Source organism: Protopterus annectens, chromosome 11.part0 (assembly GCF_019279795.1).
Source record: "Protopterus annectens isolate FY-2018-M chromosome 11.part0, PAN1.0, whole genome shotgun sequence".
NCBI classification, from domain to species: Eukaryota; Metazoa; Chordata; order Ceratodontiformes; family Protopteridae; genus Protopterus; species Protopterus annectens.
This window is the reverse complement of record NC_056745.1, coordinates 1,111,990,343-1,112,012,718: the sequence shown is the minus strand read 5'-3', so window position 1 is coordinate 1,112,012,718 and position 22,376 is coordinate 1,111,990,343. Positions and strand designations below refer to the sequence as shown.

At 43.1% G+C, this 22,376-nt stretch overlaps 1 protein-coding gene across 1 annotated transcript in view; it reads right to left on the bottom strand.

Moving 5' to 3' along the window:
* The window catches only part of LOC122815718 (aldo-keto reductase family 1 member B1-like), a 547,809-nt gene that overhangs the window by 298,428 nt on the left and 227,005 nt on the right, over positions 1 to 22,376 (bottom strand). Inside the window, exon 6 of the mRNA XM_044088466.1 lies at positions 15,557 to 15,663. Within this exon, the coding sequence (XP_043944401.1) occupies positions 15,557 to 15,663 (107 nt within the window). The remainder of the gene's footprint in view (positions 1 to 15,556; positions 15,664 to 22,376) is intronic.

The window sequence follows — 22,376 nt, the reverse complement described above, 5'->3', positions numbered from 1 at the left end:
ATGTGTTGAATTCTGAGCTGGGGGGTTCTTTCAGGTCTGGGGATTCACATGTAAATGGTTAACTAAATCTATTAAAATGTATCTTGGGAGTGTTCTGCAGACAGAACCCTGGAGAGGAAGCGATAGTACTCTAGGGTTTTAGAGTGTGGATTTTGAATGAGGCTGGTAAGTACTGGGTAAGCAAACTGCCAACATTTTCCCCATACACAAAGGACTTAGAGACCATATCACATAAACAAAGCAGAACAGACAATATAAACAAACCAGTAACAGACAAGGATCCACTGGAATGTTTTCAAACAGTAGCATTTATTCCAAAAAACATATAAAAGGATCTTTGTTAAGCTCAACCTAACTTTTTGTGTGAATTGGGAAAAGTTGATCACTTTTTCTAATTTTTGTTCCAGGCCTAAAACTTACTGTAAAACAGATCTCCCTATTTATCTGTTTTAAAAATGCATATGATTTCTCATATTTAAACTGCAATACCTGTACTACCTGACAACCGTTTGTTTTTGCTGACTTTCATTTTATGCAAGCCCTGGATGAACAAATATGGCTTTGTTTTGTTTACCAAATTTGGAACACAGGGATTTGTTGTGCCAGTTTTTACATTAGTAAAAACAGGACACCAAAGTATTTTTGTTTTTGTATGGTTGTATTATGTGGTACCTCAGCTAGACAGCCCTATTCAGCAACTTAAAAGCCATGGGATTTTTGTCAGCAACCTATGCTGTTACCAAGAGAAAATGGAGCGTTATTTAAGCAGGCTCTTCAAATGGTGCAGAAGGACATAGCTTTAGGCTATGACCTAGGTGACCTGAGTTCACAGGGAGGTGATTAACTAGAGCCTGCCAACTCTTCCAGGAGGGAAGGGTGAGGGCATAAATGGTGATATCACTCCCATGGTTATAACATGGTACTGCATGCAAGGGTCAAGGGTGTTTGAGTAAGGCATCGCCACAGAGTTAGGGGGTGCCCATAGGAAGCTACTGCACTCCCCTTCTTCCAAAAGCCCAACATGTCAGTGGGAGATGAGACTTAAAAGGGAAAAGCCCTCAGTTCTGCAAGGATGATTACAGGACTGGGTGACACCTCTTCTCCTCTCAGCTTTGTCCTAACCCACCATAAAAACTTAATCTGCTTGGCTTATATTTGTCTAGCCAAACTGGAGGACTACTAGTCTGGGGAGGTTACAATGGATATGGACAGAAGAAACTGGGTGGTCCACCTGTCAAAAACAGCAGATGGTTAAGCAGATGTGAGCTGGGACACTGGGTTAACATCTTGTTCAAAGAACAGTATCTTAAGAGTGTAGCAATACCTTATGTTGCCATTCAGTGGGAGTAACTAACAGGAATCTAAGCACCAGCTCTGAGACAGAATCCAAAGTCTAATGATCTTCACAACAAGGTTAATCCACTCCTGCTGAGCATCTCATTTTGCCTTATAAATGACGATTTCACCATGTGTGTGTCTGAACAGTGTCTGGCTTGTACTGCAGAATTGTTAGTTGATCTCAACATGGCTTGAATTATTCTAGGTCTGTCTTCTTGTGGCTCAAGTCATGGCTGAAATGAGTCCTTGGACCAGTACACTTGCCTGGTAAACAAAAGGTCTCTACTTGGGGCAAAAAAGACACGATGCATCAGGGATTAGCTAGATTTCACACTCTGATCAAGCTTGGTCTTTGGGCCAACATGGAAGATGCCTCATCTTCCACAAGTAGCCACTGGTGAACTAATTCAAACACTGCTGGTACTGAGGCACGAAACTTTTAGTTATGTACTCACCATAACTTCAGATGTTTGGGATCCATCTCGCCTACATTCTGACTGATGGGTTCGGAGCCGATCCCTCGGCTCCACTGCACGCTTATGCCAAAGAGCGAAGTCTCTTATTGGCTGAGCTTACTATATCCCAGGATGCACCACTACCAGTCCCCCAGATCTAGTTTGTCCGCATACATGCACACATGCACGCTCTGCTTATATAACATCGTCAGATGAAACAAGATAAAACAGTAGAACTCAAAACCGTTCAATCTCTTCTGATCTCCAAGGCAGGGGAAGGAGGGTGGGTATGGAGATGGATCCCAAACATCTGAAGTTATGGTGAGTACTTAACTAAAAGATGTTATGTGATCCTATCTCCTACATTCTGACTGATGGGACAGCGTCCTAGCACCTGAATCCTGGGTGGCTCACTGGAAAACACTCCTGAGTACCATGGAACCAAATGATGCTCGCCTTTAGATGCCACATCCAATTTATAGTGGGAAATGAAAGTGTGTGGATTTGACCAAGTAGCCGCAGCACAAATCTCCGAGATAGCAAGCTTGGAATGAAAAGCTATAGAAGTCGCCATAGCTCTGGTAGAGTGAGCTTTGATAGACGTTGTAAGTTGCTTATTCAAGAAGAATAAGCCTGAGTTATACAATCTCTAATCCATTTGGAGATAGTAGCTTTTGTGATGGTTTTGCCCAATTTATTGTCTGAAAAGGACACAAACAATTGGTCTGACTTACGAATTTGTTGAGTCCTGTCTAAATAGAAGCGCAATTGCCTGTGAACATCCAATTTATGGAGAGTGTATTCTGCTTCATTGGAGAATTTTGGGAAGAAAACTGGTAGCTCTAAGGATTGTTGGAGACAGAAATTAGAACAGACCTTTGGAACAAAGGATGGATTAGGCCTAAGTGATACTCTATCCTTGTGAAATATCAAGTACGGTGGTCTGATAGACAGGGCTTGAAGCTCTTCTTGCAGAAGTAATTGCAACTAAGAAGGCCTTTTTCCAAGACAGATATTTTAACTCACATGTAGCAGCCGGTTCAAAAGGGGAAGATGTTAGCATACGAAGCACCAAGTCAAGGTCCCACGGAGGCAGGATGAAAAACTGGGGGTCTTAACAGACCCGCACCTTTAATGAAAGATTTGCATAGTCTGCTGCTCATCAATGGAGGATCCATGGACTCGTGGAATTTAGAGATAGCCGCTAGTTGGACTTTAATAGTAGAGACAGAAGATCCTTGATTAAATAGGGATGTCAAGAATTTTAAAACCTCTGGGATAGGAGCAGTGATAGGGTCTAAGCCCCTGAGTTGAGCCCAGATAGCAAACCTCTTCCACTTACTGAGGTACAATTTCTTAGTGGTGGGTTTGTGGGCCGAAGATAAAATGTGAATAACTTCCGGGTCTAATGTGTGACTTCTGACTAAAGTCGGAAGTGGAGGAGCCAAGCTGTCAACTTCAAGGAGTGAAGGGACTGATGCTGTCGTCCCGACTGATGAATTAACAGATCCGGAATTAGGTCTAAAGTCCACGGATCGTCCACTACATGTTTCTTCAGGTAAGGAAACCATACCTGACGAGGCCAGTATGGGGCAATCAGTATCATTGCGGACCCCAATTGAGAAGCTTTTTGAATGACTTTGGAGAGAAGTGGAATCGGAGGAAAGGCATAAAGTAGCCCTGTTGGCCAAGGTTGTGCTAGAGCATCCATAGCTACTTCTCCCTGATGTGGAGTCAAGGAGAAGAACCTTTTGCACTTCGTGTTTAGTGGGGTTGCAAATAGGTCGCAGCACGGCGTCCCCCACCTCCGGAAAACCTGAGCTGCTACTGTTTCGTTTAGGACCACTTGTGAGGAGAGAGAATTGTCCTGCTCAATTTGTCTGCCAATATATTTGATTTCCCCGGAATGTGGGTCGCTACCAAGAAACGGTTGGTAGCTACAGCCCATTCCCACACCCTCATGGCCTCTCTGCAAAGGGGGTAAGATCTGGTCCCTCCTTGTTTGTTTAGATACCAGACCACCGACATGTTGTCTGTGTGGATGGCGATGATGCCCTGAGGAAGAAACTTGTGTAAGGCCTGTAGGGACAGAAGTACAGCCCTCATCTCCAACACATTGATGTGGAGAAGAGCTTCGTCTGGAAGCCAGGAGCCCTGAACTAACCTGCCCAGACAATGTCCCCCCGACCCTATCTGGGAGGCATCTGTCGTCAGGGTAACCACTGGAGAGGGAATAACAAAGGGGCTTCCTTGATTTAGATTGGATGTCTGAAGCCACCAGCGAAGGTCCCGTTTGCATGTTCCTGTAATCATGATGGGATGATTGAGGGAAGGTCCTGAAAAGACCATTGAGTTGACAATAGCCACTGAAGAATTCTCATGTGCAATCTTGCCAGAGGAACTAGAAGAACCGTGGCAGACATTGAACCTAAAACTTGTAGGACCATCCTGGCTGGGGCTTTGGATCTTGAAATCAGAGCTTGAACTTGGCCCTGTAAAGTTTGGATCCTTTGGTAGGAAGAAAAGCGCATCAATTTTGAGTCTATCTCTGCTCCTACAAACCTTATGCTGAGAGGGCAGCAAGACAGACTTTGACCAATTGAATGTAATCCCCAGGGTAGCACCCAGGGAGATGGTGGCTTTGAGGTTGTCCATTAGTAGATGCCTGGTGGTGGCAGTCAGGAGCCAGTCGTCCAGATAGGGAAACACTTGGAATCCAAGACTCCTCAGGTGAGCAGTCACTACTGCCAAACACTTGGTGAACACCCTGGGGGCTGTGGTGAGACCAAAGGGCAGTGCACAAAATTGGAAATGACCGACTCCCAGGCTGAAGCGCAGATACCTCCTGGACGCCTGATGTATCGGTATGTGATAATAGGCGTCCTTGAGGTCTATGGAGCACATCCAAACATCCTTCTCCAACAGTGGGAGAATGGATTGTAACATGACCATTCGGAATTTGGACTTCGTGACGGATTGGTTCAGTCTGCTGAGATCCAATATTGGTCTCAGGTCCCCTGTCTTTTTTGGCACTAAAAAGAACCTGGAGTAATTTCGGATCGATCTGGTCTGTGGGGACGGTTGGATGACTCCTTTTCTAGCAGCTTTAAAGCTTCTGGCTGCAATTTCCCTTTGACTGGGTGGTGGGTCGGGATTTTTGGGACGGTGGGGGTGAACATGTGAATGGGATGGTGTAACCTCCGGCAATGATCCGAAGCACCCATCTGTCCTGAGTGATTGACTCCCAGGCTTTTAGGTGCTTGGCAACGGCACCCGACTGGCTCCGAGCAGCACAGCCGGGCAATCCCTCATGATGTGTGGGAGGCTGAAGAGCCACGAAAGGACTCATGGTCTCCAGAATTGCGGGGCCCTCTGCCGCCTCTGGGACGGCGTCTCCCAGAAAAATTTCCCGTCCTCTGCCTCTGGAAGGGGAATCTTCCTGCTGTTGAGAAAACTTACGTGATTTACGGAACCACATCTTCCCTCCTTTAGCCTTGGGATAAGGCGAAAAGGAGTGGAATAACGGGCACCACCTACGGCAGATAAAGTTTTTCCCTCTTGCTCACAGCGGGTAAGGGTGTCTTTAACCTTAGGTCCAAACAAAGAGGACCCATCAAAGGGAGCGTCGTGAAGGAGACTTGAAGGCCTCCGCAACTGAGCGGAGCCAGGCTTGTCTCCGAGAGCCACGCCTGTGCCTGCCGCTCTACCGCCCCTTGGCCGCATAGGAAATGAGCCTCATGGACGAGTTAGAAATTGACGTAAGGATAGCCAACTGAGAGCTAACCGACTGGGCTAGCTGCTCAGGTAGGTTACCCGAGAGGGAATCTGACAGCTCCTTGACCAGATCCCTCTGAAGCCTGGTAAAATGTGCCAAATAATTCAGAGACCTTAAAGTAAAGGCCGCTGAAGTCAGGGTGCGCTTCCGCACCTGTCCATGCTCCTAGACTCCTTATTAGGAGGATGGACGGACGTTGAAGCCTCTGCCACGTCCTGTTGTGTAGCAGATGCCACCACCATGGCATCTACAGCCACGCCTTTAGTGAGGAATTCCTTCTCGGGTGGGGCAGACAAAAATTTATTAGGACGAGAAGGGACTGGTTCCACGGTATCTGGATGTTCCCCGCCTTCGACAAACTAAATCCAGGAGCTCGTCGAAGGGCGGAGACACCCAGGAGGCGAAGGGCTGAGCCCCAAAGGCCTTGAGGAGCACTGACTCATCAGCAGAGGGGGTTTGGATATCCAGCCGCCTCGTTGTTGAGGATCTCTAAGATGTCTGCAAATGAGACATCATCCGAGGGCGACTTCGGGACCCTCCGCATCATCAAGATCAGTGTCGATGTAATAGACTGGGGGAGTCCACGTGCTTCCTCTTGCATGATCTCTTCCTTGGGGATCCTCTGAAGACAACTCCGAAGAACCCTCAGGAAGAGGGAACCCCCAATGGGGTAACCTCAGGCCCAGGGCTCCGCTGCCTACGGACAGGGAACTGCCAAAGACCCAGTCTCCACGCCCAGGGAAGGTGCCGGTAAAGCCGGAGAGATGGCAAGAAGACTTGGCCAAGGCACTCCTCATAGCTCTGAAAGCCGACCCCAGAATCCTGGGAGTGTCCGCCCCGAGCCATGATAACCGACGGAAGTCCCGCAGCCAAAGCACCGAGAGGGAGGCTCGGAACCGATAGCATAGGTCCCAAACATCACCCCGGGTCCAGCCGAAGAAGTCCGTGTACCAAACTCGGACCCGGCCGGGTTGGAGTAAGGTCGGAGCCGACCCTAAGATCTCCACCGCCAACAGCACCTGCTCCGACGGAGCCGCGTCGGAGGAGGAATAGCAATGGGATGGGCCTGGGCTATCGGCTCCGAAGCCAACTGGGTCGGAGCCAAACAAATTTTTGAAAGACTGGGGACTGGAACAGTCTTTGGAGCACCCTGTCTATATCTGAATCCGACATCCTCGAAGACTGAGAGGATACTGAGCAGGTTCGAGATGGCCTCTCCAACGGCCCCAAAGGGCTAGGGGACCGGCTCCGAGGCGACCCGATGACTATCGGCCCGAAGGAATACCCACTAGATTCCATCGGTGCCGAGGAGGACTTGCCCGAGGAATGTCTGGCGGGCAACCTTTGTCGGCTCCGAGACCAGTGGAGCCGGCGAAGGTGACCCGCCTCGATGCCCCAGCCATCGGCTCCGAAGCCAGAGGAGTCGAGACTGGTGGCATCGAGGCAGACCGTGCCCTCGGCTCCAAGTCCTTGGAGCCAAGGAGAAGCCTGCCTATGTCTTTTGGCGGTCGGATCCGACGGACTGGTCGGAGCCGACACCCTTTTCTTTTAGTTGGAGAAGGAGAGGATGCCAGAGCTTCTTCAAAGGAAGGTTTTATTAACCCTTTAAGAATAAGTTTATTCTTCCTCTCCTGGAGGACCCTTGAGGAAAAGCGTGACACACACTGCATGACTCTTGTAAATGTTTGCACCCAAACAATACACACAGAGCGAAAGTGATCGTCTGTGATGGACATCTTGAAATTACATTTGGTGCATTTTTAAAGCCCGAAGGCCTAGGATTCTGAGACATTATAGCAACAAAAAAATCAGTAATCCTTGACAGAAAGGAACTATCCACTGACTTTCTGTTTTACTGACACTACCTAATAATCGGTTTACAGTTGCCGATTAGGTAAAGAAACCGTAACAAATAACTAAAGGGTACTTTGAAACCCTCTATTTAATGGGGGTTGACTGACCGGGAAGGCCCTAAGATGAAGGAGGCCTAAAATCAAAATCAACGCCCAATCACACAACAAAGTCTTCTCACAAACTCCAAACACACACAAAAGTGAAGAATAGCCGTTAAAACAGCTTTTTATGACAAGAACAGCAAAATTCTGACAGAAAAAAGTTAGTAAAATTACTACTCAGCTCAGCCAGCTCGAGACCACGTCTTCGCAGGTTAGCGGCAAACGAGATCTGAGGGACTGGTAGTGGTGCATCCTGGGATATAGTAAGCTCAGCCAATAAGAGACTTCGCTCTTTGGCATAGCGTGCCAGTCGAACCGAGGATCGGCTCCGAACCCATCAGTCAGAATGTAGGCGAGATAGGATCACATAACATCCCTCCTTTCCACTCCCAAGCAAAATGGGGTGGTGGAGTACAACTGAAGCAATTGCTTGTGTTTAAAAGAGAAGAGCACAGGAGAAGAGGGCAACAAAACATAACCCTTCCACCTACATACACCTCTATGACTGTACTCACTAAAAGAGCAGAATAAAAAAGGAAAAGCACTTAATCCCCCCTTCCCTGTCTGTAACCCATATGCATCCATCTATTTGCCTGCATGTCTGATTCTACAGGTACAGGAATTTTGCCTGGGAATCTTGTTGTGGAATTTGGACGCACACAAACTGGAATATAACACCTCAACCTGTACCTTAAGTTCCAGTTGAGATATGTGGCTTTTATGTATTGCAGAACCTCAGATGACGGAGCCAAACAGAATACGGCTCTGGTGAACACACAATGTACTTTAAATGCTCCCTCCCACAAATACTAAAATAGAGGTTCATAAGTGTATTCTAGACCACCACCACTGGGGCCTTTATAAGCATAACCGTGCAGCTCAAATATATCTCACTAGTTAATGCACCTTAGAGGTTATTTTAAGGGCTATATGTTATTTAGAGCATGATTTAATGGTTGTCCCTCTCCACCAGAGATACAGGTGTCAGACTAGGGGTGACTTGCTGATTTCCTATCTACTGGTCCAGGTTGTGCTTAAATACTGTTAGGGAAGGGCTCTGCTTCACATGGATGGAAGCCTACTCCAGAGAATGGGGATTCTCTAAGATATGCACCTGCCCCTCAGACATACCCTAGTCACAAGCAAAGTTTAAATCTTTATATCTAGTACTGTTTTGCAGATACACAAAAGGTACATCAGAGTGGGATCCAAGGATGTCCTGTATGCCAGACATAAATCACCTCTCAACAGTCTGTAGGAAACCGTGTACAGAGATAGGGCTTTCAGACGATCTGTATAGGATATTAAGATTTATGTCCCACACTCCCCCAGTGACTAACCTCCACGGATGCCCCCACTGAGCACGTGCCTAAGTACACATAAGGGGACACCATACTAGACAATGGGTCTGATGATTGTTGAGCATAGTGACAAGACAACCTCCCTGGACCCAGAAACCATGACCCTGTCTACAAGCTGAGCAACACAAAATGAGCTCCCCACAACCACAGACATGATGGCCAAACGCCAGGCCACTATCTGCATGAATCCACAAATCCCCGATCACTGTGTCCACCCTTAGGGGTTTCCACCTGGGTGTTCAGCCTCCCAAAAGGCTCCACCATGCACCTCTAGAGATCCAGTTCCATGCTTTGGCCCTGAAACCAATCACCCACCCATTCCAGACCATCCCGTTCCAGACCATCCCGTAAAATGCTAATGTGCCAGGAGTATCCAAGACTGCTCACAGCCAGAAATCCTCTGCAAACCTGGTTAGCCAGAGGCCTCTTGACATCAGCTTCGACCTCCAAAAAATAGAGACCAAAGAGGCGCAGATCCATCACAGAGCCCAAGGGGACCCCAAAAGTGATCAGCCCCCCTCAGTACAATATTCCACAGCTAAGAGTGCACTGGCATGTATTCAAAACTTTAAAACTCTGTATTGGAACTTCCTCTGATCTCCTACATGATCCTCCACCAGCAAGGCTCAAGGATTCAGGGGTTGTAGTGACTATGATTCTGTATGCCACACACAATGTGAAATACACAGCTAACTCTCTGTTACCAACTTCTTAGAGGAATGAAGAAATGCATCAGTGGCAGAGCGCCTCCCCCCATAAAATTCCTTCTGTATGCACTTTTCCACCACATATTTAGCTATGGTACAACGCTGTCTTGCAAACTACCAGAACCAACACAAAACCTTTTGGCTCTATGGCAGATTAGCTCTGTCTTTACAGCCTGCTTTTCAAAATTTTGCTGGCTTGGATTACAAAGAAGAGAAGTCATTAATACATACTCCAGGGCAAAGAAATGGTCAGATCAGCCAAGGCAGCACAAACTGAGGTCATTACAAATAGCCAAAACTGATCCAAAGACGATCTTGAAATAAATAAACGGCAAGATGGAAGGAGATGGGCTTCGATAAGCCATTTGCGAGCGTCTCAGCAATCACAGATATCAAGGCTGTAGCCCACATCCTACACTATATGCTCTGTGTATTGATTCGGTCCTCTAAGAGGTGGATAATAAGTACCTTCATTACTAGGACACATATCTACATTTTCTGAAGGACTTAAACCCAGATACGAGCAGACTTTACTACACCACATGGGAAAACACTTGTACCATAGTCACTTGCAACCAATGAACCTCAATCCCAACAAAGAAAAAACGTGCCCCCTCTTACAGTTCTGGCTGAGCCTCTCTATGCACAACACACCTTTTATACAGAGACTTATCCTGAATGTCATTAGTATCAAATCAACATTCTAGGAGACAGAACTGACAAATACAACAGTCTAATGAAACAGCCAGCTTTACAGTAGATGTTTACCCTTCATATTCAAAGGGAGCATAAATGTTTGCTGAGTGAGAACTAATTCACTGAATCATTAATTTTTTCTAGCCTAGAAGGCCTTAAGGATAAACGGTCTCTTTCTGGGAAGACCACCATCAGTATATGTGCCCTTTTCTCCAAGGTGCCGCACTCCTGCTGTTGCAGTTACTTTAGTGGGGAGTTGAGGGAGACAGTCCAGCTCCACATACGACGATGTGTATATCCAGTGTTCTCTGCAGTCATGGGTTTAACCCAACTAATTTAATTTCTGTTAATCCGTATTCAGGAAATTCTAAGTTTTTCTTTAATGTCTCATTAGAATAAGGAATGAAATACTAGACAGCACCACATCTGACATCCTTTACAAAAAGCAGAAGTACAAAGAACACAGTGAACTAATGATCTACTACACTTAACCTCTTCTCATTCATCATCATCCACCTTTCCCCCGCATTTTCTACATGGGGTCAGGGTGTCGTATCACTTATCTCCATCTCTCCCGATTCAATGCCACTCTCCTACCTCTTTGGTACTTATGCCCGACTATCAAAGGTCTTCTCTCGCACAATCTATCTACCTCTTTGCTGGATGCCTTTGTTTCCTCTTGCCTTCTTCTTGTCTGTCCCAAATCTCCACCAGATTCTGTTTTCCTGCACATATCCAAACCACAGTAATCTGTTCTCTAACCTTTTATGTAATCGGAGCTACTTTGGCTTCTGCTCTTATCTCCTCACTTCTTCGTTTGTCCCACAGTGTGCATCCTACCACCCACCTCAGGTATTGCATCTCCATCACATCTAGCTTCCTCATCTTCTCTGCCTTTACTGTCGAGGTTTCTGACTATACAGTAGTACTGGTTCCAAAACTGTTTTGTATACCTTACTTTTCAGCTTCTTTGTCATTTTTCTGTCACACACTACCCCACACACACACTGTACCAGTTGGCTACAGCCCCTCTGATTCAAGCTTTGACCTCCTCATTCAGACTTCCCTTCTCCTCAACCACTCCTCCCAGATACTTGAAGCTGTTAACCTTCCACAGTCTTCCCTTCTATCTCAAATTTTCAGATTCTTCCGATTTCCTCCATTTGCTGCCATTACGACTGTCTTATATATAGTCGAGTTTCATCCCATGTACCTTCAACGTTGCATTCCATTCCCCTACCCTTTGCTGAAGCTCTTGTTCAGAGTCTGCCTGTAGTACCACATCATCTGTATAGCAACATTGTTGACATTTCCCCTCTAACCTGTTTGCTAATGTAGTCCATCAGCAGTATGAACAGCAGTGGGCTCAAAGCTGAACCTTGATGCACACCCTCTCCCACTGGGAACCCCTCTGCAAGACCGAACAGTTTATACTCCACTCAATGGGTCCTTTTACATAGCTTGCACAAATTCTACCAATGTTTCTGGGACTTCAAACCACTCAGAACAGCCCAAATCAGCTTTCTGGGACCTTGTTATATGCTCTCACCAAGATCATTAATGCACAGTTGGGACTCTTTCCTCAGTGCTACCTTCTTCTCAAATATGTCTCACTGCAAACATCAGATCAGTTGTACTACATCCTGACCTGAATCCAAACTGCTCATTTCTCATCTTACTTCCTACTACTACTGTGTATGTTTCAGTCACCCTCTTCAAATCTTTCATGCAGTGTGATAGGAGTTTGATACCTCTATACTGCCCACAGTTGTGAATGTCCCTTTTGTTCCTGAACACTGGAACTAGTATGCTTATTCTTCGGTCAACTGGGATATGCCTTTTTCTCCATACTGCTATGACTACCTTCAGGAGCCATTTTTCCCCATCTCACACATCTTTATCATATCTGCTGTGACGTCATCTATGCCTGCTGCCTTCCCTGACTTCATTTTCCTTAGTGTTGTTCTTATTTCTTCTATGGGCTCCTCCTCTTCTTTTGTCATAGGCAGTGCAGCTTCTGTGGGGTTTTCTTCATTCAGAAGCTGATGGAAGTGCTCCTTCCATCTACCTTTGATGTTCTGTGGACTCATGAGCAGGTTGTTGCTGGCATCCCTTATGAAGGGTGTCTGACTATCTTCAGTCACTTTCCAGAAGAAGGTACAGTGCCTCCAATTCCTTGTTCTCTGCTACTGCAACTCCTCTCTTAGCCTCTTTGTTAGCCAACCAGTATTATTTCTTAGCCTGGCCCATTTCCTTCTACCTCTCAGTTTTCCTGCACTCATTCTTTTGATGATTTCCTGCACTTCCTCAATCCACCACCAGCTTTCCTTATATACCTTATTTCCATACCTGGCTTGGCCACATATCTGTTTTCACACACTTCATCTATTTCCTCTTCTTCTTGAGGTGCTAGAACCTGGAGTAATTCCATGAATTGTTGTGCTTTCTCTCCAGTTAACTTCCAGGTCTTCAGCCTGGTCTCTATTGACCTTAGAAGCCTTCTCTGACCACTGCTTGCAGCCAACTGTGGGAAACAGTGGCTTATGCTGTGGTCCAACCGTTTCACTGGGAATCATTTTGCAATCACCGATCCTATCCCAGTGCCTTTTCCTTACTAAGAAGTCTACCAGAGCTGCATGTTGGCCACTTGCGTATATGATCTTGTGACTGTCGCTCTTTCTGAACCATGTGTTGGCTACTATCAAGCCATTTGCCACACAGAAGTCTAGAATGGCCTCTCCTTTATTCCTGTTGCCCCACCCATGTGGACCCAGGCAGTCCTCATATCCTGGTCTGTCTGCCCCAATATGTGCATTCAGGTCATCCATTATCCCCCCCCCCCCATCATCCATTAACTGTTAAATTAATATTAACATGTCTTTACCAAAAGTTGCACCAACTTTTACAGAGCAAGTTTTGCACTGAGCTTGACACTAGATAGCTAGAAGCCACAAGTCCTTCTGACTGAATAAAGGGATGTCAATTGACAGCAGATTTGTTCAGTGATGTCCAAATCGACAGAAAAACGGTGTAATAAGTTTCACCGAACCGCAGACATATGAAACCTTAAGTAGGAGAGGGATACCCCAAACTTAAATATAGCTGCTCTGACATTGCACAACAGTGAAGAAAACAAGGAAACTCCACCATCAGCAAACTTGTTTTACTTTTTTTGCATTTATCATATAGCACTCGAGAAAAGTAGTACTGATGATCAGGAACCTGGATAAAGTATCCAAAAAATACTCATCATGATAACCACATGTAGAGACCAAAAACTAGCTTACTAAACTAAACATTGGGAGTGATGATGATTAAAGCAGCCCCCCCCCCCCCTCTGAGGAAGCTCTTTCTCAAATAATTTTCAATAATTTCATAGCAAACACCACCTAGACTATAGAAGCCAATCAGACTCACTACTGGCAATACAAAATTTGCTACAGTAGCAACAAACCCTAAAAGATCAAGTTTGCTTAGCCCATTGAGACTTGGGCACACAAATGAAGGGATGTCTGTAGAAAACTTATGAATATTCCAGCTACAGAGGTTGTAGCACCCAGACAACCATCTCTGCAGACTGAAGAGCGAGATCTCAGAGGCATTACTAAACAGATGCTTTACCACTCCAATGAATACCTATGTGCAGTCATTACAGCTAGCAGCAAACTAATAAGAAGGTACTCCTTTCTCCCTTGCTTTCTTCAGTACATTCATCTATTGTTATGCATCCACTTCTGGAAGTTCCTGCTTACTGTTTTGGGGCTATGGAGATCTACGAAAGGATTATCTTGCTTGTTTTGAAGCCATACAAACGCTTGTTTAGTCTGCACGTGTTCCGAGATAGGAGGATTAGGAGGTACATTCATCTATTGTTATGCATCCACTTCTGGAAGTTCTAGCTTATTGGTTTGGGGCTATGGAGATCTACAGAAGGATTATCTTGCTTGTTGTGAAGCCATAGAAAATGCTTGTTTAGTCTGCACGTGTTCCGAGATAGGAGGATTAGGAGGTGATCGGGCTAAAATCTTCAAAACATTTAGACATCTGTATTATGTAGCACAACCCTGTACACCTGTCACACATTTCGGAACAGACAGCAAGCTACAAAAAGCCAAACTTTCTGCAACTTCCTGTGGGCATAAAACACACAACTCAGAAAGGATGTAGGATAAGCTTGGGAAGCCTATCCTACTGGAATGGATAAGATTAATAAATCAAAACCTTCAAATAATGGAAAGAAAGGCTCCTCTACAAGCGATCAAGGTGAAACCCCTCTTATGCTAGTTGCCCACAAAACCACAAACGAACATAAAGTTGATCACAGTTTTTCACAGAAATTGCACTGGCAATGATTTCCAAAATTGTGCACCAGCAATGATTCCCTTCGTTTGGGAAACTTCTACCTTCTTTGACTCTGTGTGATTATGGAGTTGGTATACACAAGTTTAGGGGGAACTGGGGGGCTCGCAAAAGACTATTAAACTTAACTTTTTTGCCCTTCTGTTTAAGGCATTATTTTTTTCAAACTTTCCCATTCTTGGGATTGAGCAGTTCAGCATTTCACAGTAGAACTGGATAAAAAGGATAATTATAATTCTATAAATTAGTTTTACCTCTAGAACTGAGCTCTTAAACCACTCTTCTCTTAGAATACCATACAGAAAAAAATTCCATCTACTTTGCAGACCTGAATAGTATGTACATATGCATTAACAGCACACTACAGATGTCAAGCTAATCATTTACAGAAGCATTAGCTTGAACAGTAAAATAATTATAGACAGCCCCAACATTAATGATTGATTTTAGAGCACCAATAGTCCTTGTATTATTTCAAAGCAGCAAATTTCAAGAGAATACATTATGTCAAACTACATGCAGGTAAATAAAATATTTTAAACAAATACAAATAAAGTACAGTAGTGAGTCGATTATCCAAACTAATTGGGAACTAGGGTAGTTCGGATAACCAAACATATACTGAATCAGATAAAAAAAATCTAAAATCTTGTTTTTTCTGCATGCAGGGAATACACTTTTCAACCATTCAGCGATATGACAAAAAAAAAAAAAAAAAGTATTTTTCACTCTGCAAGCTCAAAACACACACAAACAAATATGTACAACATTTATATATTTACAAGTAATGATTTTCCTACCCAAAAACTTTGGAAGGCTACATTTGGATAATTAACATTTTGGATAATCGACTCTACTGTATGAGAAATAAATTTGTCTCTTCACACATCAGGAAGAAGAAAATCCATACCATGGCCTGTCTACCGAGCCGAGGGGACTGTATGCTGTCACAGAAATGTCTTTTGAGTGGCAGTACTCGATTAGCTTTTCCTGGGTCAGATATGGATGGCATTCAATCTAAAAGAAAAAAAAAAACATTTTGCATATATAATACAATTTTCTATAATTCACTACAATTAAAGAATTTTAAACTAGAGATGCAAGGATTAAAATGATATTATACACAATAAAAAGGGCAGCTGCATTCAAACATATTTATTTTTTCTTTTTAGGGCCTTAGATTAGCAAACCTCTAAAGTTCTCAAAAATGCCTCCTTATATGAGCTCATCATGTACTGAACTTCAAATAACAAACTGAACATTCAGGAAAAGAGAAGAATGAAACACCACCTGCTTTTATAGATAGGCAATACCTTAAATTTAAAAAAAGAATCCAAGCTTACTACTTTTAATTATGCTAATGATAAATCGCAACCTAAGCTCAACAGTTAACAATGCCATATGATCAAAATTATTTTGTTTTATAATATTTTATTGAATTTTGTAAACTGAAAAAAAGTACTAACAAATGAAAAAAATCAGCTACTAAATGTGTCCACATCAACCATTACTACATACAATTCTAGTTTTCATTAAACAAAAATATACTGATCATAGAAAATCAATATTTTTGTATTAAACAGCTCAGTTTTATCCAACGGTTGTATTCGAAAGCTTTATTTTCATCTTACTATAGATAATTATTTCTGACTTATTATGATAATGTTTATAAATTCTGCAAGTAAAGGTACTGTTTTACCAGTTATTTGTAATTAATTTTCTAGCTATGGTTAAAAGATGCCAGAGAGGCAAAAACTGAGACCCAGGTATGCATCCAGAAACTGCAGCATTAATAAACACTACAGGTTAACTTAGCATAAATGTATCAGACCACAATACTTGCAGGAAATATTGAAATTTTCCCCAAAAAGGATGCATCACTTTACAATCCTATACCATATGCTGCCAATCAACTCTGAACATCTGCATCAACAACCAATATATAATTTGTATAATTTCAATTCTATGAGGTATAATAAATCTATACAAAAATCAGAATATAATTTTCAAAATACAGATTTAGTTTTTTGAAGATAAAATATATTTTGTAAAAGTTGATTCACTTACCTCTAAAGCATAATCCCAATAATTATACTTCTGATAATATCTCCTTTTATCACCAAGTATTTGGAAATTTAGAAAATCAAAATATGTGGATATTCCTTTTTTAGTTATATCAGACAGTTAATTTTAGAGATTATGAATAATTTACTAATCAGTACTATAAGCCAATTTCCTATGTCTAAATCATATTTACCAAATTCAATTTAAATTATTCTTTAAAAGAGACAAGTGCTTAAACTATAAACCTAAATAAACCTAAATATGAACAAGTACCTATTCATACCTTACTCCACCTTGCTACTCCTTCTTCACTCACTTCCTTACTTTACTCTCTCTTCCCTGACCATCTAAAATAAGCCATAAGCCTGTTTTTTTCTCTCACTTCATATTGAGATTCTTACTTGTATAACCCTAACTAAACTTTAATTATGCTAAGCAAACTAAAATTTCTCTAAATATTAAATCGTCATACAAGGTGAATCTATTCTTAATCAATGTTTTCACATTATGACTAATTTGGCTTAACTATTTAAACTGTAGATATTTTTCGTATTACTTTTGAAGACTATAAAATTACTGCACTTAAAATGTTCTGCAATACTTTGCAGCATTTCTCCCTGGCTCTCAGCTAACAATTGGCACCTTACCCAGTTAGACTTTCCCAGTAATCAAATCTCAATAAAAGTTATGTCTTCTTATAATGTTCCACCTGTGTTGCTCATCTTCTTTCATTCATCACTTGATGGGTTCAGTTCCAAGCCCTCGGAACAGAGTCAGCCTTTTTACCAAGCTCGCGCCAGCCAAAAAACTCTCGAGCTAAGTCTCTACCCAGAATGCCCTTCTCCCTGTTACCTCAGATTGAGTTTGCTAGAGAAAAGGAAGTAAAGCAGAGGCCAAGAAGCTAATTTTCTTGGACTTATTACTGTATAGGTAATTGCATTGTGGTCTGATATAGGACAGTTATCACCTTTACCACCTCTAATTTATAAACCAAATCACTTAAAATAACCTATCAATTCTGAATACCAAACCTGTAAGTATAAGGAATATAAAACAGAATTTGATTCAGAGAAGTTAAGACTACATCAGTAAAGCTAGACAAAGCCTTAGCTAATGCTGAAATTCTTTGCTTGCTAACTGCACTATCATTTGCATTAAGTATTGTTAAACTTATACTTTCCTTCTGTTTGAAGTCAATATTTCTATATATTTTTTTTTTGGAAATTTGCCTTCAATTCTTGAAATCCAAAACTTATTAGCAAAAGTAATATTATTTGATATTATATTTTCTGCATGGTCAGATATTTAAACAAGCTATCCCTCGCTGCCACTGTTAAGAAATATATTTTAAAGAAAAAAAAATCTTGCAATACTAACATATATGCTGATATTGCAATATTTAATAACTATTCTAGGAATACCATTAACAGCCTGAAATATTAGAATAATTGCTGTAGAAAAACTAAGGAAACATTGCTTAAAATGTATTTTGATTGACATGGACACAAGAAGCATAAAGCTAATAACTGTAAAGAAAACCGAAGTCCGAACAGAAATCTCATTCAAACTACCCTTCTAACCTAGTGAATAACATACAAATAAAAACAGAATTCTGCAGTTGCAACAATAAATACCAAAGGAATGACTATAAACTGCAATTAAATGTGTATTTTACATGCATATATGTATACACATATGCAAACTTTGTACACACTATCATTAAAGAATTTTTAATACAACAAATGGGAGTGTCTAGCCCCAGCACTGGCCCTGTAATCAAGGAGCCTCAATCCTCACCACTGGCAACAGTGGGGGACGTACACACTGGGAGGACAACAAGTACACACACAGTAAAGTGCAATTTCCCTTAAGAGCGCACAGACTATAGTCAGTCTGGGGCTGGTTTCTCCCTTTTTCTCCAGGTCCCCAATAAGACTCCCCACTGGCACAGCCATACAGTTAAGATGTCAGCTGAGTGGCCAAGCCAAGACCTCCAGCACCCTCTCTGTCTAACCAGTGATTCGTGTCCTTGCCCAAGTAGCTGACAAACACACATTCAGATTTAATTTACACACACTGGGAAAGACTGGCACAGGTTTATTAGCTATGCCCCCTTTTGCACAGACTATAATGTAGTTATTACTGCCACCAGCCAACTCTATATCAGCTACTTTAAGGCCCCTAAAAAGGGTGTCCAATCTTACTCTGTAAGGTCACTATCAATACAAATGCTAGTTTGAGCAAGAGCAAGGCTATTAGGAGTGGCCCGCACAGTGTCACCAAATAAACATGCAAGTACTCTCAGAACATAAAATGTCTCTACACAGATCAGCCACAATGAAAGGCTTAAATACATTTAATAATAAATAATAAAACAACAAGAAAATACGCAGTAAATAATCACAGTTATATCAGAGATCAAAGACAAAGGAAATATTCAAAACATTGCAGGACAGTCTCAAATAAATAAAACATCTAAGCTATACCTCACTGTATTCCTGTCTGAATCAAAGAGAAATTACTGTACCCTAGTTCACTTACTTCCAGAGCAAGGCAAGTGTGATGAATGGATCTAGCTGATGTTGTTGGGTCCAAGTCAGAATACCCTGTCTCTCTCAGAGTTCTTAAATTAATATCTCTAAAGGTACTGCTGGGTAAGCTTGTAGGATGACATCACTTCTTGTCAACTGACATTAGTTCCCAAGCTAAGCCCCCATTACTAGAAACTGCCAGTCTTTAGCATCTACCTGTGAAAAATGCACAGCCCTTAGATCTTTGTAGCTGCTGGAAGACCTAAAACAATACAAACACAAGACAATGCAGAAGGTTCCCTAGTTTTAGGCATCCTGTCTCCTTGCTGCACTGAAATCATCTTTTATGGCACAGTTATAAAACAATTTCAACTATTTTTCTGAAGTTTTGCAAGCTAACCTTCTATGTTCCAGTTTACACTGTTAAAATATATAAATTTACACAGTTACAATAGTAGATATACATTCCTGTTCTTTTCCAGTGGGGTACACTGCTGATACATCTTTAAGCTCAGTACTTTACAAACCCTTTCAACACACACACTTCCATACCAGCAGTTTGATATACAGACAACATACAGTTCTATTATAACACAAGCATATGGATCATGTTGATATTCACGAATGACATATGATTATTTACAAAATTCCAGCTAGCTGTGCTGGCAGTACCTCCTTTTGTCACACTTCTCCCCCACCAAAGACTCATGCTAGTTTTTCAAGTGACTCTTGAGAAACACTGCTTGAGAGGGATGACTATCTGGGATTACATTACACCATTCCCTGTCTTGAGCGCCCATCTGAATTGTCATTGTTAACCCCAGTGTGGTGCTACACTGCCATATCATATGCCTGCAACTCTAGGCTCCACCATAGTAATTTGGGACTTTCCTGGCTGGCTCCCTGTAGCCATAGATCCCTCTCGGATTCCTCCTGGCTCCTACTGCCAATATATAGCACAACGGTCTCCCTGTCATAGTAAGATTTCATCATGTTAACATGGTACAGTTTGTGCCCCTGCCTCCCGCCTAGAAGTTCTACCATGTAGTTATCACTTACCTTCCTTACCACTTTGAAGGGTCCCTCCAAAACTGCCTGCAGCTTGTTGTGTCCGACAGGAATGAGAAACATTACCTGCTGCCCCATAGCATACTCTCTAGCTCGAGAATTCCTGTCCTTTTTCTGCTGTTGGGCTTCTGCCAGGTTCTCCTGGGCCAAGCAAATGAGTTCCTGACCCTTGTCCTGAGATTTAGGACATATGCCACAACAGAATCCTTGTGGGATTCACACTCATCCTCCTCATCATGAATCAAATCTAGAGGTCTCCTCACTCCATGCCCATACAGCAAATGAAAGGGTGAAAAATCTGTGGATTCCTGGGACACCTCTCTGTAAGTAAAGAGATGGGGTAAATATTTGTCCCACTCCCTCTTAAAATGGTCTGCAAATTCCAGTAGCATGGTCTTGAGTGTAGAGTTTAACCTCTCAACAAGACTATTAGTCAGCGATGGTAGGGGGTGGTCTTTAGGTGCTTCACTCACACAGTACTTCCACAGACCAGCCAGCAGGTCTGACATGAAATTGGCACCTCTGTCAGTCAGTATTTCTTCTGGGAAACCTACCCTGCTGAAAATTTCTAACAGAGCATTTGCCACCTTTTTTGTCTCAATGGAGAACTGGGCCACCATTTCCGGGTATCAGGTAGCATAATCTACTACCACTAGGATATACTTTTTACCTGTGGAACTTGGGGTCCACAGGGGCCTCACAATATCCATAGCTACCTTCTGAAATGGGTCCTCAATCACAGACAAACGCATCAAAGGAGCCCTGACCTTGTCTCCTGCCTTGCCTACCTTTTGGCACTGCTTACAGGTCCTGCAGTACCCTGTTACATCTATGGAAATCCCAGGCCAATATGCATAATGCTTCTCTTGGTATGCTTCATGTCCATATGACCTGCAAAGGCAATGTCATGGGCTATGGCTAGAAGTGCCAGACGGTAGGCTCTGGGCACTACCAACAGCTGCATTCTCTTACCCTCTAGCCCTCCCTCAAGGTCCCCTCTCTATACAGTAACCCTTTGTCCCAGTATACAGATTCCCCCTTCCCTTGAGAATCAGGTGCCTCACTAGCTACCTCCCCCAGGCCCTGTAATGTAGTGTCAGAGTTGAGCCCATCTCGATTCTTTGTAACCCATCCCAGCTCCCCCTTCCACAGGAAGTCTGGTGTTCTCTGACAGTGATGCCTCACCGTCAGCCTGGGTACTACTACTCACCTCTGCCCTTGCCGTTAGTCCAAGGGAACATCAGTACCCACAAGCAGCTTTGGCTCACCTTCACTCCCATTGCTACAGGGTAGCCCCTCTCTGAAATAACCACCACACCAATCCTGGCTTCAAGTCTGTAGTCTCTCTGTATCCCCCCAGGCTACCAGACCCACATGCTGGTCTCAAAGCCTAACTGTGTGTCACTGCTTGCACACAAGGTACTGCATTATCAAAAGCATTCCCTATCAGGACATCTGCAGGTATATCCTCAAACACCTACTTGTTGGCTTCCCTTTACAATCTCCCAGTCAAGGCGAACCCTAGCCAAAGGTATTTGGAATGGGGTCCCTTCTAAAGCTCTGATTGGAGTGGACTGCCTAAACAAGTAGGGCTCCTTTTTAACCATTGCAGGCTTCACAATTGTTAGGTCAGAGGTTGTGTCTCTGGTAGGATGGAATAGTGTTCATTCAACCCAAGGGCTGAGCAGGCATCAAACTTTAGTTGCCACATTAACACACAATACTCATGGCTGGTTTCCCAGTAACCCCCCCCCCCAAAAAAAAAAAAACTTTACCCGCTCCAACACCCAAAATTTAAAATAGTCTTCACAAAGTATGTTTAAATAATGCATTGGTTTCTCTTTTCCTAGAGATCTCATAGAGGTGTTCATAAATTCTCCGTCTCAAAGGTCTTTCCATTCTGCCAATATAAAATGCAAAACACAAGGAACAGGCATGGTATACCATCCCTTTAGAATGACAATTAAAATACCCCTTAGCCTTTAAAAGCCCAACGGGACCCACCAAATACAGTTGATCCACACTGGCTACATAGGGGCACTGGGGGCACCTACTACATTTGTGTGT